The following is an 18,039-nucleotide window of genomic DNA, read 5'->3' as shown; positions in this document are numbered from 1 at the left end:
AGAGGGGAAAAGTTGCCTATACAAGAACAAAGATAAGACATACATCAGATTTCTCCTCAGAAACCACCCAAACAGCAGAAAGGGAGTGTAATGAAATATTTAAAATGTTGAGAAAAAAATATCACCAACCTGCAATTCTTTGTCCTACAAAATTATCGTTCAAAAGTGAAGCTAGTTCCGGGGAAGATGGCGGAAGAGTAAGACGCGGAGATCACCTTCCTCCCCACAGATACACCAGAAATACAGCTACACGTGGAACAACTCCTACAGAACACCTACTGAACGCTGGCAGAAGACCTCAGACCTCCCAAAAGGCAAGAAACTCCCCCACGTACCTGGGTAGGGCAAGAGAAAAAAGAATAAACAGAGACAAAAGGATAGGGACGGGACCTGCACCAGTGGGAGGGAGCCGTGAAGGAGGAAAGGTTTCCACACACTAGAAGCCCCTTCGCGGGCGGAGACTGCGGGTGGCGGAGGGGGGGAGCTTCGGAGTAGCCGAGGAGAGCACAGCAACAGGGGTGCGGAGGGCAAAGCGGAGAGATTCCCGCACAGAGGACCGGTGCCGACCGGCACTCACCAGCACGAGAGGCTTGTCTGCTCGGCCGCTGGGGCGGCCGGGGCTGGGAGCTGAGGCTCGGGCTTTGGTCGGAGCGCAGGGAGAGGAGTGGGGTTGGCAGCGTGAACACAGCCTGCAGGGGTTAGTGCACCACGGCTAGCAGGGAGGGAGTCCGGGAAAAAGTCGACCTGCCGAAGAGGCAAGAGACTATTTCTTCCCTCTTTGTTTCCTGGTGCGCGAGGAGAGGGGATTAAGAGCGCTGCTTAAAGGGGCTCCAGAGACGGGCGCGAGTCGCGGCTGAAAGCGCGGACCCCAGAGACTGGGCGTGGGACGCTGGGGCTGCTGCTGCCGCCGCCAAGAGGCCTGTGTGTGAGCGCAGGTCACTGTCCACGCCCCCCCTTCCGGGGAGCCTGTGCAGCCCGTCACTGCCGGGGTCCCGCGATCCAGGGACGGCTTCCCTGGGAGAACGCACGGCGCGCCTCGGGCTGGTGCAACGTCACGCTGCCCTCTGCCGCCGCAGGCTTGCCCCGCCTCCGTGACCCTCCCTCCCCCCTCCCCCTCCCCGTCCCCCCCCACCCCCGGCCTGAGTGAGCCAGAGCCCCGTAAGCGGCTGCTCCTTTAACCCCGTCCTGTCTGAGCGAAGAGCAGACGCGTTCTGGCGACCTACACGCTGAGGCGGGGCCAAATCCAAAGCTGAAGCCCTGGAGCTGTGCGAACAAAGAAGAGAAAGGGCAATCTCTCCCAGCAGCCTCAGGAGCAGCGGATTAAAGCTCCACAATCAACGTGATGTGCCCTGCATCTGTGGAATACCTGAATAGACAACGAATCATCCCAAATTGAGGAGCCGTGTGGATGAAAGGTTCTTGGTGCTGCAGCCAGGAGTCAGTGCTGTGCCTCTGAGGTGGGAGAGCCAACTTCAGGACACTGGTCCACAAGAGACCTCCCAGCTCCACATAATATCAAACGGCGAAAATCTTCCAGAGATCTCCATCTCAACACCAGCACCCAGCTTCAGTCAACGACCAGCAAGCTACAGTGCTGGTCACCCTATGCCAAGCAACTAGCAAGACAGGAACACAACCCCACCCATTAGCAGAGAGGCTGCCTAAAATCATAAAAAGCCCACAGACACCCCAAAACACACCACCAGACGTGGACCTGCCCACCAGAAAGACAAGATCCAGCCTCATCCACCAGAACACAGGCACTAGTCCCCTCCACCAGGAAGCCTACACAACCCACTGAACCAACCTTAGCCACTGGGGACAGACACCAAAAACAACGGGAACTATGAACCTGCAGCCTGCAAAAAGGAGACCCCAAACACAGTAAAATAAGCACAATGAGAAGACAGAAAAACACACAGCAGGACAAGGAGCAAGATAAAAACCCACCAGACCTAACAAATGAAGAGGAAATAGGCAGTCTACCTGAAAAAGAATTCAGAATAATGATAGTAAAGATGATCCAAAATCTTGGAAATAGAATAGACAAAATGCAAGAAACAGTTAACAAGGACCTAGAAGAACTAAAGATGAATCAGGCAACGATTAGAAACAAAAGTGAAAAAGATATAAAGACTTTGTGAGACAAACAACAACTGAGGAAATCTGTTGCCAGTAGATTTGTTTGTAAGAAATGATTTGAAACATTTCTATCCAGAGAAGGAAAATGATACAGGTCAGAAACTTGGATCTACATGCAGGAGGCAGACGAATGAAGAAGGAATAGTGGTAATAACAATGTTTATTTTTCACAGTCTTGACTGATAGAACAGTTTCTTCAAATCATAGCAACAATGTATTTGCATATGCTTATGTACCTATTGTGTATATTAAATATATAACACATAGTCTGTATAAATATTATATATCTGCTTATGTACAAGTGAAATGAAGGACAGCAATGATACAAGGAATGGGAGGGAGGAACTGGGATGACAGTTTATTATAAGGGACTCACGCTACCCAGAACATGGCATAGTGTTATTTGACAGTGGGCACAGTTAAGCTCAGCAACATCAATTAACTGGATGTAATTGATGTCTATAGCCTACATCATCCAACAACAGCAGAATACACATTTTCTCAAGTTTATATGCAACATTCAACAGGATTGACATTGTGAGCCATAAAACAAAACTTAACAAACTTAAAAGAATAAATCATACAATGTCTGTTCTCAGACCATGACAGAATTAAGCTAGAAGTCAACAGGAGGACAGCTGGAAGATCCCAAAATACATGAAGGTTAAAAAACATGCTTCAGAGGAACACATGGGTCAGAAAAGAAATCTCAAAATAAATTTTACAATATTTTTAACTCCATGCAAAAGAAAACACAAATTTGCAAAATGTTGTAGGATACAATAAAAGTCGTGCTTAGAGGGAAATTTATAGAACTGAACACATACATGACAAAAGAACAAAGATCTAAAATCAGTAATTTAAGTTTCCCCCTTGGGAAACTAAAAAGAGAAGAGCAAATTAAATCCAAGGCAAGCAGCAGAAGAGGAATTATAAGAATTGAAGTAGAAATCAATGACACTGAAAACTCAGGAAATTGATAGAGAAAATCAATGAAAACCAAGTTGGTTCTTTGATAAGATCAATAAAATTGATAAACCTCTCGCTCAGCGTGTTAAGTGAAGAGAGAGGATACTAATTACCAACACCAGTAGAAAAGAAGTGTTTTAAGTACACATCGCATGCCCATTAAAAGGACAATAAAGGAACGTGATGAACAACTCTGTGCCCACAAATCTGAAATCCTAGATGAAATGGTCCAACTGCTTGGAACACACCATCTGCCAAATCTCACAGAAGAGGAAACAGGCAATCTCAATATGTCTGTGTCTATTAAAGAAGTTGAATAAAACTGATAACCTTCCAAATCAGAAAGCAGCAGGCCCTGATTGGGTTCATTTTTGAATTCTGCCAAACACTTAAGGAACAAAGTGTACCAATTCTCTACACATTCTTTCAAAATATGGAAACAGAGGAAACACTTCTAACTCATTCTGTGGGGCCAGTATTATTCTAACAACAAAACATCCGATGACATTGAAAGAAAAGAACTACAAACCAATATCTCTCATGAGCATATACGCAAAAATTCTCAGTAACATATTGGCAAATAGAAGCCAACAATCAATTTAAAAATTGTAAACCAAAACCAAGTGGGATTCATCCCAATTAATTGTAAGCAATTACAACACAGGTTAAAAAGGAAAAATTAGTAAATTAAGTAATGCTACAGAGTACAAAATCAACATACAAAAATCTAGAATAGTGTAAAAATCTTGAACAAGAATAAAGCGGGAGGAATCACTCTAGTCAACATAAATGCTGAATATGCAGGCAAACTGAAGAAGACAGCAGGATACTGGCAGAAGGAGAGTCACATGGAAGAACTGCACAGAATAAAGAACCCAGGAATATATCCGCATCAATATGACCCCGCCCCCGACTTTTTGACAAAGGTGCAAAAGCAACTGAATGCAGAAGAACAACCCTTTCTAGAAATAGTGTTGGAACAATTCCACATCCCTGGTCAAGTGAGTGAACCTTGATCCAAATCTCACACTTCATACAAAATCACCTCAGGTGAACACTCCATTAAATGTAAATAAAACTATAATACTTTTAGAAAAGAAAAACACACAGAATCTTCAGGAACTCTAGGGCAACACAGATTTCTTAGGTTTGAGAGCCAAATTACCATTCATAAAGGAAAAGTTGATAAATTAACTCTCATCAAAATGGAGAAATTCTGCTCGATCAGAGACCTTATGATGAGGATGAAAGGACAAATTACAGACTGGGAGCAAACATCTGCAAACCGCATAGCTGGTAAAGGACCTATAATTAGAATATACAAACTCCTCAAAGGTCAGTAGTGAAAAACCAACCAACGAGAAAAGTCCAATGAGAAAATGGGCAAAAGACATTAACAGATATTTCACAAAAAGTGACAAACAAGCTCACAAAACTATAATCAACATCACTAGTCATCAGAGAAATGCCAGTCAAAATTACATGAGATAAAGTACACATCTATCACAATGGCTAAAATAAAATTGTAAAATTTAAATAGCAAACAAAATGACAAGAATGCAGATACTCTTTTCTCTCTCATTCACAGCCAGCAGAAAGTTAAAATGGTACAGCCACTCTGGAGAAAAGGCTGGTAATTTCTGTCAAAAATGAATATACACTCACCATATGATCTGGCAATGGTATTCCCGGGTATGTATCCCAAAGAAATAAAACTGCACACCTACACAACAATTGTACATGAACGCTCACAGAAGCATTCTTTTCAATTGCTTAAAGATCAGAAGAGCCAAACTATCTCTCAGTTGGTGAAGTATGAGAATAACTCAACCTGGTGTTTCTTTGTGGAAAGTGGTTGCTGAGGAATTCAACTTTTAAAAATAGATTTCAAGGGATTGAGATTTTCTATTCTCTCAATCTTGATAAGTTGTACTTTTCAAGGAAGCTGTCCATTTCATCTAAATCATCAAATTTATTGGCATAAAGCTGTCATAATTCTCCAAGATATCATTTTATCTTCTGTATGACTAGCAGTATCTCCTTTCACCCCTAATATTGGTGGAATTTGTTTCTGATCTAGATAAGTCTTACTGGGGGTTATTAATTTTATTAGTCCTTTGAAACAACTAAATTCAGAGCTTTAATGTTTCCATTCTTTCTCCTTTTTCCCTCTCATTGATTTCTGAACTTATCGCGTTCTTTCCTTCCTCAGCTATGGCTTAACCCTTTACAGGGCATCACAGTTTGTGTCAGAAGGCAATTACTTTAATGGTAACCCTCCACAATCGTCTCCGCGCTGTTTTTAGGCTTTGAGGTGGGGAATGGGGGTGACAAAGACTGTCTCTTACTCTAGAGCTTGATCCTTCCTTCAGACACTCAGCCTTTCTGTCTCAGCCGAACGTCTGGGGTTTTAGCAAGGTCACTCTACACTGCCTGCGCCGAAAATCCAACGTCTCCCAACACTGTTCCGGCGGTTGGTATTATCCCCATTTCACTCTCGACCCTTCAGTAGAGTCTTACCCACCACACATGCTGTCTAATCCTCAGTCAGGGAACAAAGGACATCTCCCCTTCTCTGAAAAAATGTACATCAACACATAGTCCCTTTTGATCTCTGGTCCTGGGTCCTGCAAGTTCCAGCTGCTTCAGCAGCCCAAACTCTTAAAATCCAAATTCTTAAAGAGTCCTGTTTGCTTGCACCCTTGTGCTATAGTGAAGACGTTATTCCCAGTCAGAGGGCCAACTTCAGTGTGAGATTCGCCTTCCATGCTTTCCTTCTGTCAGAGAGAGATTTCCTGATTGTTTTTTTTTAACTGTCAAATGTCTGAAAACAAGTGTCTCATGGATTTTGTCCTGCTTTCGACTTGTAGATGGTGAGAAAGACAAATGTTGTACGAGTTACCATGTTTTAAATTTCATTCTCTCTCAATTGCAACACAGCAACAGAATCTGACCAATCACTAGCATTTCCCTCTCCCCATCATCTATTCTGGCAAAATACGTATCTTAGACTAAAGCCAACTTTCTCACATACTTTTAAGCATTTCTTGACTCTTACCTGCATTTTGGGATAGAATTCAAATTCCTGTGTTTTTCATGTAAACCTCTTCAGATTCTGTACCCAAATTGCTTTCGCAACTTCACTTTCCTGTGCTCTTTCTGTAAAGTGGTTTCCACTGTTCCCTCCACTGCTCAGGTCCTATGGTACCTCCAACCAAACTTCTCCCTGTGTTCAGTGGCTTCTTAGTTCCTTTCCCCACTTTTTTCCCCTCTCAAACTCCTACTCCAACTTCCAGAGAGTGTAAATGACCTTTTCAGGTAAGTGATTCCTGAGTTCCAAATTTTAAAGGTAGTCATTCTATTCTATATTCTTTCAGAGCAATTGCCACATTACGTTTGGGTTTGTGATCAATCTGTTTGCCCAGTAATTCAGCCGAGTATAAAGCATTCTTCTTCCTCCCACCAATGGCACCTTCACCACATAATAATAAAAATCTACACAACATAAAGTAAAACTTACCTTTACAAATGAAGAATCTGGATGCAATATCCCTGACTTGTTGTATGAATATACCAGGAAATGAGAGTCTAAAAATGACCTAATTCAACCAAAATAATAATACTTTGTTGTAATAATAGTATTAGTAAAAGTAACTTCCAGAGTCATGAAATTAAACAAATCTACATTTCATTTTATAAGCTCAAATACGCAAAAATTAAATGGGCTCATCTCTCCGTTATCTAGCTTTCTTTCTGATAGCGCATTATGTATATAAGAGAAAGCAAGAACCAAGATGACCGGATACCAGTGTGGGCACTGGAATGACACAGATTGCTGTCTAGTAAAATCCAGGACTTCCAGATTCCCTCAATAAAGTTTTCTTTAATAGATTCAACCATCAATACATCTCATGGCATAAATCTCTTAGTTAAAATTTGCTAATAAATAGCCATGGATTGATAAAAAACAAACAAACAAAATACATGCTTATTTCATTAGCTTGTTTCCGTGAAGTTATGCTGTGCTACAAAGCATCCTCCAAATTCCCAGTGCCTTAAAATTACAATGAATATTCTTCACAAGGTTACTGCACATTCAGCTCCACATTGCCTTCATTCTGGACCCTAGGAAACGGCGTGGTCCCTCTACGGAACATGCTTTTCTCGTAGCAGGAGAAAAATTGTAGAAGCACACGATAGATCTTAAAGCCTTTGTTTAGAAGCGGGATTCTAGTCTTTTGCTCAAATTTCATACGTCATTTCTATAGAAAAACGTGACATAAACAGGGTATGGAACTAAAATCTTCTTACAAGGGGGATGGTGATTATCATGGAACAATCTAACATCATTATTTACTGTAGGGATGAGACAGGCTGGGACCCGGGACCCTTTACTGGAGCGCTTGGTCTGGTCACACGTCTCCTTGAGCAACAGAAGACAGAGGGACTCTAAGGGACTAAAACTAACTGCCTGCATGTGCAGTCTGGGTAATTATGAACAATAAGACACACAAAGGCCACAAACCGACTGCCACTCCGGAGGTGCCAGGAGCAAAAGCAGGGTACTTACTGCGCATGATCCCTGCACACAGAACCACCAGGCGAGTGGGCAGACCACCAATCCGCCCCGACCTTCACCCCATTTAAGGATCCAGCCCACCTTCCTCGGAGAGTGAGCCAGGGAACCTGTCACTTGTTTTCGCTCCCTCCTGCTGCAGCACGAGCCTCAACAAAGCCTTGCCTGAATTCCTTCTCTGGCCACTTATCAATTTCTATTGATTAAAGAATCCAAGGACCCTAGTCCATAACAGTGACACTGGGATTTCTCATGGATTCCAAACATCAAGAAGGTTTGAAGGCCAGAATGGAAGAGAAACTAGAGCGTTAACAGAGTACTTTTTTCACCACTACTTTTTTTTTTACCGCTACTTTTCTTATCTCCTTCATGTCCTCTCATTCTTTTTAAAAAATTTTGTGAAGTATAGTTGATTTGCAATGTTGTGTTAGTTTCAGGTGTACAGCAAAGTGATTCAGCCATATATATATATATATATATATATATATATATATATATATATATATATATGCACACACACATACATATATATATATATATATATTCTTTTTCAGATTCTTTTATCATACTAAGAAAAGTAAGTTGGACAGACAAATATCCTATGATATCACTTATATGTAGAATCTAAAAAAAATGATACAAATGATCTCCTTTACAAAACAGAAATAGACTCACAGACACAGAAAACAAACTTATGGTTACCAAAGGGGAAAGGGGGGAGACGGATAAATTAGGAGTTTGGACTAAACAGATACACAATACTGTATATAAAACAGATAAACAACAAGGACCTACTGTACAGCACAGGGAACTATATTCAATATCCTGTAAGAATCTATTTCCTCTCCTTCTTGAAAACTTTTCCTTTTCTTCAATTCAAATAACAAAACCAGAGAGGTTCCCGGAGAAAAACTGGTATCTGTCAGTTTATATTCCACATGTATTCAAGGAAAAACTCTGCATGGACTGGGTTGGTTTAGGTGCAAGCATCTAGAACGTGAATTCTGAAACAAGGGCAGAGCCACCTTTTAATAACTGTAAGCATTTAAATGGAGGTGGTGGAAGTGGGAATCCAGAAGTAGTTCCCAGGAAAAAGAAATTAGAGATTAAAAACCTTAACAGATATTTGACAAGCATTATTAAAAGGATAAAAATGTTTTTGCGAGTTTATTCATCCTGGGCCCTTTTTCAAAGGCATACTTTTGGCTTCTGTATGAAACAACAAAACAGTCTGCCTTAATCATTGACATAACAAAAATACAAATGAGCACTGAAAGAAAAACAATGTCCAATGAAAGGAAAATGAACAATAAAAAGCATGCAAAACTTAAAAGTTAGTTCCGAATGAAGTAGCATTGATGAACAAAATAATCTTAATTTCAAGAGAAATTAATAAGCATTCCAAGGAGATCATTCCAAGAGAAAAAAAGGATACTCTGAAACTAAAACACATGACAGTTAATATTAAATAACTCAATAAATGTATCAAAGAGAATTTGCTTACTGTGAACAGAATTATAGGCCTAGCCAACAGAAAACAAATTCTGGTAAAATGCATGTCAAAAATAAAGATTTGATCATAGTTGTAGAAAAAACTCTGATATGAAGCACAGACAAATAAGACCCAGGATGAAAGCACTGATTTCCCATAGAGGAAAAACAAATGTGTAGGTACTGAAAATTAACATGAAAAATTTAGGGACTTGGGATATATTAGGGAGTATTAATGTAATACACACACACACACACAGAAAACTCACACTCACCCACACACAGAAAACATACTGGAAAACTCACTTCACACAGACTATATCAAATTGCAAAAATTTATAGAAAAGAAATATGATTCACAAATTCTACACATTGCCAAATGTCATTCAGTTATGAGAACAAGAAAGACATCTGCAGACATGCACGGATTCGGGAAGCATGCCACCTGCAGATTCCATCTGAAGAACATCATCTGAAGTTATTTCTAACTAAACGATACCTGAGTCAGCATAAAGCTGCAATAAAAAGAAAAAAGTAAAAAGAAGCTTTGAAGAAAGTTGGAAAATGCAATACTGTTGTTAAAAAAACTGAAAGCAGTGAATTTACATCTTAAGTGGAAAAAGGATTTTAAGAAATACTATACAAATGTGATGTTATCACCTCTAACAGACACAAGAGAGGAATCTGAGAACCTAGGATAGAAAATATGAATATAATGATTATATGAAAATTTCACTTCTATAGCAATAAATCCCAAAAACAAAGGAAGAAGACAATCAATAGTGTAGGTGGCATAATTGCAACATATAGAGGAGATAAAGTGTTAATATCTACAGAAAACAAAACTTCCCACGATAGATCATGGAACAAAAACCAGAAAAACAGAAAGATAAAGCCATAGATTGAAAATAAATAACTCAAAACAAATGAATAAAAAATAACGACCACCCCACCCCCTGCAAAAAAAAAAAAAACCACCAAAATCTCAGGAAAAGCAAGTCAATGAGAACGGTCAGTTAACACTGGAAAAGATACTAAGTGTTATTAATAACCAGTGAAGTGCATATTAAAACAACAATAAAACAGCATTTGTCATCCACTAATTAACAAAAATAAGTGTGTGAAGATATTCATTTTGTCGAGAATGTAGAGAACAGAAATACTTTTAAGCTATTGGCATGAGTAAAAATTGGTTATAAGGCTTTTGAGGAAAAAAACTGGCATTATATAGCACTTGAGAAATTTCTTATTTATAATCCATCAAGTTCACTGGGGCCCAGGAAGTCATGGTCAAGGATGTCCATGATAGAGCTGTTCTTGTTGTAAATATGGGAGGATAAATAATTAATGGAATATATTCATTTTACGGCTACATATGCATTTTAAAAAACAAACCCGTTTTGCACACATCATTATGAATGAATCTCAACAAATAATATTATGCAAAATGTTGCACAACGAACACTAATAGGTACCTATTGCTCACACTTTTGGGTCATGTGTGGGTAGCCATGGCAGCTCTGCTAATTGTGGCCAGGCTTGCTCAGTGGTACGGGATTCAGCTGAATGTTGGCTGCTGTAGGGATAAATAGAGCACCTTGGCTGTGATCCACATGTCTTTAATTGTCCAGCAAGCTAAGCCCAAGCATATTCTCATGGGGATGACAGACAAACAAGATGGAAAGCAGAAAAGCGTGACAGCTTTTTCAAGCCTGTGTTGGAATCAAGGCAGCCAACATCTCTCTGGCCAAAGTAAGTGACATAGCCCCAAACTGGGCTAGTAATTTGCCGGGCCCCCAAAGTAAAATGGAAATGCAGGGCCTCTCATTCAAAAGTATTAAGAATCCCAGGATAGCATCAGAAGAGCATGAATCCAAGCACAGAGCCCTTCTAACCTGGGGCTCTTCACACCAATGAAGAATGAGTGTGAGGTAGTTGTTGAGTTGTATACACTCCACCTCTTGATGAGAGAACCTCAAAGTTATACAGCAAAGAGTGAAGATACAGGGAAAGGTAAAGAATTGGGGTCACTTTTGTGATTCACCATGTTAAGGTCCACCCTTACCTACCCTTCTGATACCCCATAACAAATTGTATAATGGACTATACACTCTTTTGCCATTCATGTCTATTTGAAGGACGCATCAAAACATGATTTTTATTGATCTTTAGACATATGGATGAAAGACCCTAAAAATATGGCAGAAGAATATGTGTCAATATCATAATGGTAACCGGCACTGGGGAGTGAGACGATTGAAGAGGTCTGGGTATGGGAATAATAGATTTCATTATTATGGCCATGTACCCTTTTTTTTAATATGTAGGAAAAATGCTTATAGGTGCATCATTCATGGTAAGAACTTAATTGTTTATACTAATCTCAGAATTTTCCTTTTTTATTTTTATTCATTCATAGAGAAAAACAATATAAAAAATAGCATGCTAATATAAACCATAGACTTTGGGTGATAATGAATGATGTGTCAATGCAGGATCATCAGTTACAGCAAATACATCACTCTGGTGGGGAATGTTGATAACGGAGGAAGCTATGCACGTGTGGGGTGTGAGGATATACGGGAAATCTCTCCGCCATCCACTCACTTTTGTTGGGAACCTAAAACTGTTCTAAAAAAATAAAGTATATTAAAATGATAAGAAATAATAATGAGAAAACTATGCGAATAGGCAAGCCCCATACAGGAAAATGAACTAGCCAATAACTATTTAGAGAAATCATTTAGGGAAATACAACCTGACATTAAGATGAGATACAATATTTTAGTACATCACGCATGCTTTTGGAAATCTAAACTGCTACAGTTTTTAGAAAGTAACTGGCAAGATCTCTCAAAATCTTTACATGCTATAAAATGTGAGTAATAAACAAGGCCTACCTTAGAGGCGGTTGTGAAAATTAATCAGTTACTACCTGAAAATTAATCAGTTACTACCTGAAAATTGCTTAGAAATACACCTGGAATATGGTACGTGCTCAATAAATGTCAGTTGCTTTTGTTGTTTTCATTATTATTATTTATTATTATTACTATTACTACTATTATCAGCCCTCATTCTACTTGATCCAGAAGCCCATTTATTGATATCAAGACTATGAAACAAAATCCCTATTGCATAAGAATACACAGATAAAGATGTTTATTGTCGGACTCTATAGTGACAATCCCTAGAAATAACTTCATTACCCATCAATATTACATACTATGGGATCTCATCCATTAAAAATGAGTAAAAATTTATACATAGAGCAAGAAAATAAGTGCCATTATTAAATAAGACCTGACACTTGCAGAACACTATTTCCATTTGTGCAAAAAACAAAACAAAACAAAAAAAACCCTTTTTTGGTAGGTTTCTATATGTTTTATTTCAGGTAAAGATGAAATTTAAAATAGAAAATCATGGAATGATACACATAGGATATTGATACTGGTTTCCTCACAGAGTGGAAGTAGAAAACTGAAGAGATTAAAAATATATCCTATAGCAAAATGAGACAAACCTAGAGTGTAATCTCAAATAAAATGCTTAAAAATCATATAATTATGTAAAATGACATGAAACAAATAAAATTAATCATGGACAGATAAACTTATTCCCTTGATAGTTGCAATTGTAATTATACTTCAAGGAGTTACATAAAATGATTTTCATGTGTCTGATATACTTTAATACTTATTAAATTACAGTCGGGTTTGAATATTAGATTTAAAAATCTAAAGATAAAGACTCGAAATTCTAGTCTGACATGAATCACCAAGAAGACTTAACATATTAAATAAATATAACATTTATGCTCTTGAATATTTAGGCTCTAAATTTAGGCTCAATTTAAGGTAGTCATTGTAAAAATGTAAGAAACTAAAAACAAATGTATGAAAAGAAGCATGGCCACTTACTGTTTTTCAAGGTGAAGAGTGTATGTTTTCCTGTCAATTTTGATGGCATAGGTGACCTACAGCAAAGTAGTCAGAGAGAATGTAATTATTAGATATTCCAAATCCTTAAAAGTCAGAAGCCCTAATTTTTAAAAATATATGTACTCTTTCATATAAGCATGGATTGTATCATGAGTGTATCAAAATTATATATATATATATATATATATATATAATTATAGTTACAGTTATCTTTCTTCAATCTTGGAATGTGTGACAGAATTAATCATAATCAAACTTACATAAAATCTAGGAGTCTAAATCTATTTCAAAAGTAAGAGCATTAGCATTTAACTATCATAATCAAATTTTTAACTTCAAATGGTTACATTTAGAAATGCTGAGTAACCTTTGAAGGCACTTGAATTTTATTCTTTTTCTACTTTGCAATTTCTAGAGCAAATAAATGGAAAATTAAACAATACAAAGCAAGTCCCCCTTTAAGAGTAAACTAAAATTAAACTAAAATCTGATGTTCACCTAAAGACACCATTAAGAAAGTTAAAAGGCAATTCCTAAAGAATGATATTAGCAATTCATATCCAATTGGCCAATCGACATTTGTGTATGTCTCATTTCTAACAGTACATCTTTTCCTTCTCCTTTTCGTTTTCCTTAGTCTATCTCACCAAAAGTTCTGTTTTATATTCTTCTCAGAAATCAACTTTTGACATTGTGAATCCAGGCCACTTCAGCTTACTTTTGTCTTTCATTAATTCTACTTAATTTAAGTAGCATCTTTAAGAATTTTAAGGTTATAATTATTTTTCTAATTTTAAGTTGCTGACCATTTTTTGTCACTTGTCTAATTATTTGTGGTTATAAATTATGCTCCTATACCATCTTCAGAGTGGGATTCAAATTTTTCTTTGTAATTTCTTCATTCTCATTCATTGTTTATTATTTAATATCCATTGTGATTTATGATTTCTCCTTCAACCCGTGAATTACGTACAAGTATATTTTTAAATGTCTAAATACATTTTTCAGCCCTTCTGTTAAGTTTTAATCTAATTGTATTGTTGCCAGATGATGATTTCTGTACTATTCGTATTTGCGTTCCATATATTTATTTATTTTCCTTGCTGTGGTCAATTCTGTTGAATGGCGCTATATATTCTTGAAAAGTATGAGAACTAGTCTTGAGAAGCATTATTTACAATGCAGTTAGAGCATTAAGCGCAGCTTGATTAGAAAAGCTCTTATCTATTTCTGGGGATACCGACAAGTCTGGGTGTTTCTGACTCTTGGCTGATGAGGGCAGTGAGATTTATAATGCACTGTGTAGGGTTCAAAACTCCCCTGGCCAAGGTTAGCTTCTGTTGTGTTTCCCTAACTAGTTTGACAAGACTGGCTTGGCTACTTAAAAAGTCACTGAAAGCTTTGCGAGGAGCTCTCCCAAAGCCAAACTTCCATAAATCTTGTGATTTCAAGCCAGAGACTCGGTGTGTTCCGGGAGCACGGAGGCTGCGTTCACGGAGAGCTAGCTCATTGCGGATGCTTCCTGGATTCCTGATATTTGCCTGAATTCGCTTTGTCTTGCTGCACCAGAGGTTTTATCATTAACTAACTAAAAGCCTCACGTGTGATATCCCTAGACTCTAGCAAGTCTTAACATAGAACAGAAAGGGGAAAACAATACACAAACTTCATTGGGTTCACTTTATCCATCAATAAAATGTTTACTTCTGTTGTTCAAATTTTCTTTCTCTTTATGAAGAATTTTATGGTCAATCATAAAATTGAGAAAAACATTTTAAGATCTCTCTATGGAAATGGATTTGAAAATGTCTCCCTGTTGTGCTATTATTTTCATTTTATATATGCTGAGGACATTTTATTAAATTCATACAAATTTAGAATTTTTACATGTTCCCTGGGAACTGAATATTTTATTATTATTATGTAACGATGCTTATCTCATAATGTCGGTGTGTGTGTGTGTGTGTGTGTGTGTGTGTACCAAATACTGTCTTTTTCCTGCTATCATCATGGATCCTCATGTTTTCTTTTGGTAGCATCTTCCCAGTGTACGTTATACTCTCCTAAACATTTCAGCGTCTCCAGATATTCATTTTGGGGGTGTGATAGCTTTTATAAATACATAATCGCTGGTGGTTCTTGGTACCACAAAGTGAGCCAGTCAGAAGTAGACCACTCTATAAAACCTGCCCCAGTGTCTAGTACAGTTTTTCAGCTGGCATTTGAGGACATTCCTCTCCGATCTTGCCACTGAGGTTCTAATCAATGGATTCCTCTCCCATCCCTGTGTGTGTTTACATCAACACTTCTTCCTTCTTGAAAACAAAGTGTCCTATCCAAAGCTACTAATTCTTATTAAAAAAGAAGTCAAAACCAGAAAGAAACTGACAACTAACCAAATGATTCAAATAGTCAATATACAGAAAGACATCTCTTGTTAAGGTTTAACCAAAAAATACCTGTTAAAAGTGAAGCATTCACTAGGATGTACACAAGAGCAAAGATGAGAAGACTGAAGAGACCTGGAGAGGCCTCAGGAAGATAGGCGTCACTATTTCTGTTAATGGGAGTCAAATATAATGCAACTTTTCCGGTAGACATTTTGCAATGCTTATCAAAATTTTTTATAGTGGCTTGCCTGTTGGTCCTATTGACTATTCAGGAAGGTTTATGAAACTATCTGCATATATAAAATTTGAAATACTATATGATGTTACACATAAGTTATCATGAAGTTAGGAAAAATAGTGACAGGGCTGGATTTATTATCATAAAAATAAATCCTAACTCTACACATAAATGAAAAACCCAATTACAAATCTCATAAATGATCATTAAAAGTATATGTGCATGTGTGTATGTATGTCTCTAAAACTTCATTTCCTTCAAACTTACTGCCTTTAGAAAGTGAGGCAGCCATTAACTTTCTTAACGTCTCTGTACTGTCTAGATTTAATTTTATAACGTACATAATGTACACGTTTTACTATTCTAAGCAGATCAGAAATAACATTACTTTTACTTTTTACAAAGCTTTATATATGCCTATGTATGTAAATACAGGCATGAAGATACGCTTTATATACTGTCATTTTAAAATCATGCTACAAGCTAAATATTAGTATGGCCTCACTTACATAGAAGGTATTTTAAATGTAGAAAGTATTTTTTTAAATTTATTTTTTAGAAAGTTATTTTTTTTTGTTTTTGTTTTTGTTTTTTGCGGTACGCGGGCCTCTCACTGCCGTGGCCTCTCCCGTTGCGGAGCACAGGCTCCGGACGCGCAGGCTCAGCGGCCATGGCTCACGGGCCCAGCCGCTCCGCGGCACGCGGGATCCTCCCGGACCGGGGCACGAACCCGCGTCCCCTGCATCGGCAGGCGGACTCCCAAACACTGCGCCACCAGGGAAGCCCAGAAAGTGTTTTTAAACGTACATCTTTTCTAGAAAACAGTCTACAGTAAACTGTAGACGCCATTTTGTGGGATAGGAATTCGGGGCATTTCTTTTCTCTGAGTCTGTGTTTTTAAATTGTTTCGTAACGTTCATATATTACTTGGGAAATGAAAACAAAGCACTTGCTCTCCCTCAGACAAGACCAAAACGTCTCTTGAACACTGTCATTAGGACACATAATTTCATGAAGGGGTATGCATGAATTGATTTGGGTCTTGCAGTCCAGTAAAACTAAAATACTCATATGTTTTAAGTGATTTCTTACTTACATGCGTTTCTGAAACACCGCCGTCATTGGTGTTTGTCCCAGTCTTCTGTGGCACTGTAATTTGTAGAAGTGATGTTTCAGTGTCTGCAGTAAGGAAACCAGGTGTGAGCCTTCCCCAGCGCACAGCTGCATCCTTACCCTTCTCTTGTCCTCTCCTACCACATCACTCGTGGATCTTCCAAGCCCCAGCGCGCGCGCGCACGCACGCACGCACGCAATCATCCTGCGCAGGGTTCCAGGAAGAGGCTCCTCTAGAAGCGGGAGTGTTACTACCCCACCACCGTCCAGAGACCCTCGGGGCTGGCTGACCTCAGCCCTGGGTAGGTGAAGAAGGGCTGCTCCCAGGACCCCATCCAGGTTCCCTCCTCCCCCCACCTCCCTGGAAGACAGGCGCCCCCTCCTGCGGTGCAGGGTCCCGGAGTGAGGGACAACTATCCCAGTCCTGCTCGGAGCCCTCCGACCAGCGGGCCCGCCAGGACCCTGAAACTGGGCGGGCTCGGACCCGACGGCGGGCTCTCCCCAGCCTGGCCTGGGCTTCTGCAGCAAGGAGGGCGAAGCCCCCCGCGCCAAGGGACCCTGCGACGACGGGCCACCCTCCTATCCAGCAGGGTACTCACTTACGATGGCCCGCGGAGGTCAGCCGGCCCAGCCCTGAGAGGAGCAGCAAGAGAGACAGCATTGCGTGGCTGGCCGGCCTCGCCACCGCGATGGCGATTGACTGGAAATGGTGCAGCGAGCGCGCGAGGCCCTGCGCTCTAGGTCCCGTCGGGGAGGGGCGGGAGCGGAGCGGCGGGGCTGGGGGGGAGGGCAGAGCAGAGGGGCGGGGCGGGGCGGGGCGGGGAAGGAAGGCCGAGCGGAGGGGAAGGGCGGGGCGGGGCGGGGCGGGCGGGACTGGAAGCCTGGAGCAGAGGGGCTGGGAGGGAGCTGAGGGGCCGGGCTGGAGACTAAATCCCGAGGTGCCAGGGATACAGAGAGTTATTTTCCATAATGCTTATGATTGCAACAGATGACTACAAAGTCCTTAAGAAAAACATCCCTGGAATGTAAAGCTGGCAAGAGTCGCACTTAATTTTCAAAAAGATTTACAGGGCTTCCCTGGTGGCGCAGTGGTTGAGAGTCCGCCTGCCGATGCAGGGGACACGGGTTCGTGCCCCTATCCCGGAAGATCCCACATGCCGCGGAGCGGCTGGGCCC

The 18,039-nt window shown here is 39.9% G+C and overlaps 1 protein-coding gene across 1 annotated transcript in view; it reads right to left on the bottom strand.

Annotated features, from left to right (window-relative positions):
- LOC308608211 (A disintegrin and metallopeptidase domain 3-like) overlaps positions 1-17,534 on the bottom strand; it is a 70,851-nt gene extending 53,317 nt beyond the window's left edge. The window contains exons 1-4 of the mRNA XM_081220944.1: positions 17,467-17,534; positions 16,847-16,929; positions 13,102-13,157; positions 6,632-6,710 (exon numbers count right to left, since the gene is read on the bottom strand). Coding sequence (XP_081077070.1) covers positions 6,632-6,710; positions 13,102-13,157; positions 16,847-16,929; positions 17,467-17,524 — 276 coding nt within the window. The 5' untranslated portion in view covers positions 17,525-17,534. The remainder of the gene's footprint in view (positions 1-6,631; positions 6,711-13,101; positions 13,158-16,846; positions 16,930-17,466) is intronic.
- Positions 17,535-18,039: the final 505 nt, after the last annotated feature.

Source organism: Mesoplodon bidens, assembly GCF_964165515.1.
Source record: "Mesoplodon bidens genome assembly, chromosome: 20".
Lineage (NCBI taxonomy): Eukaryota > Metazoa > Chordata > Mammalia > Artiodactyla > Ziphiidae > Mesoplodon > Mesoplodon bidens.
Note: the sequence above shows the minus strand (reverse complement) of the source record. Positions and strands in the feature narration are given on the sequence as shown.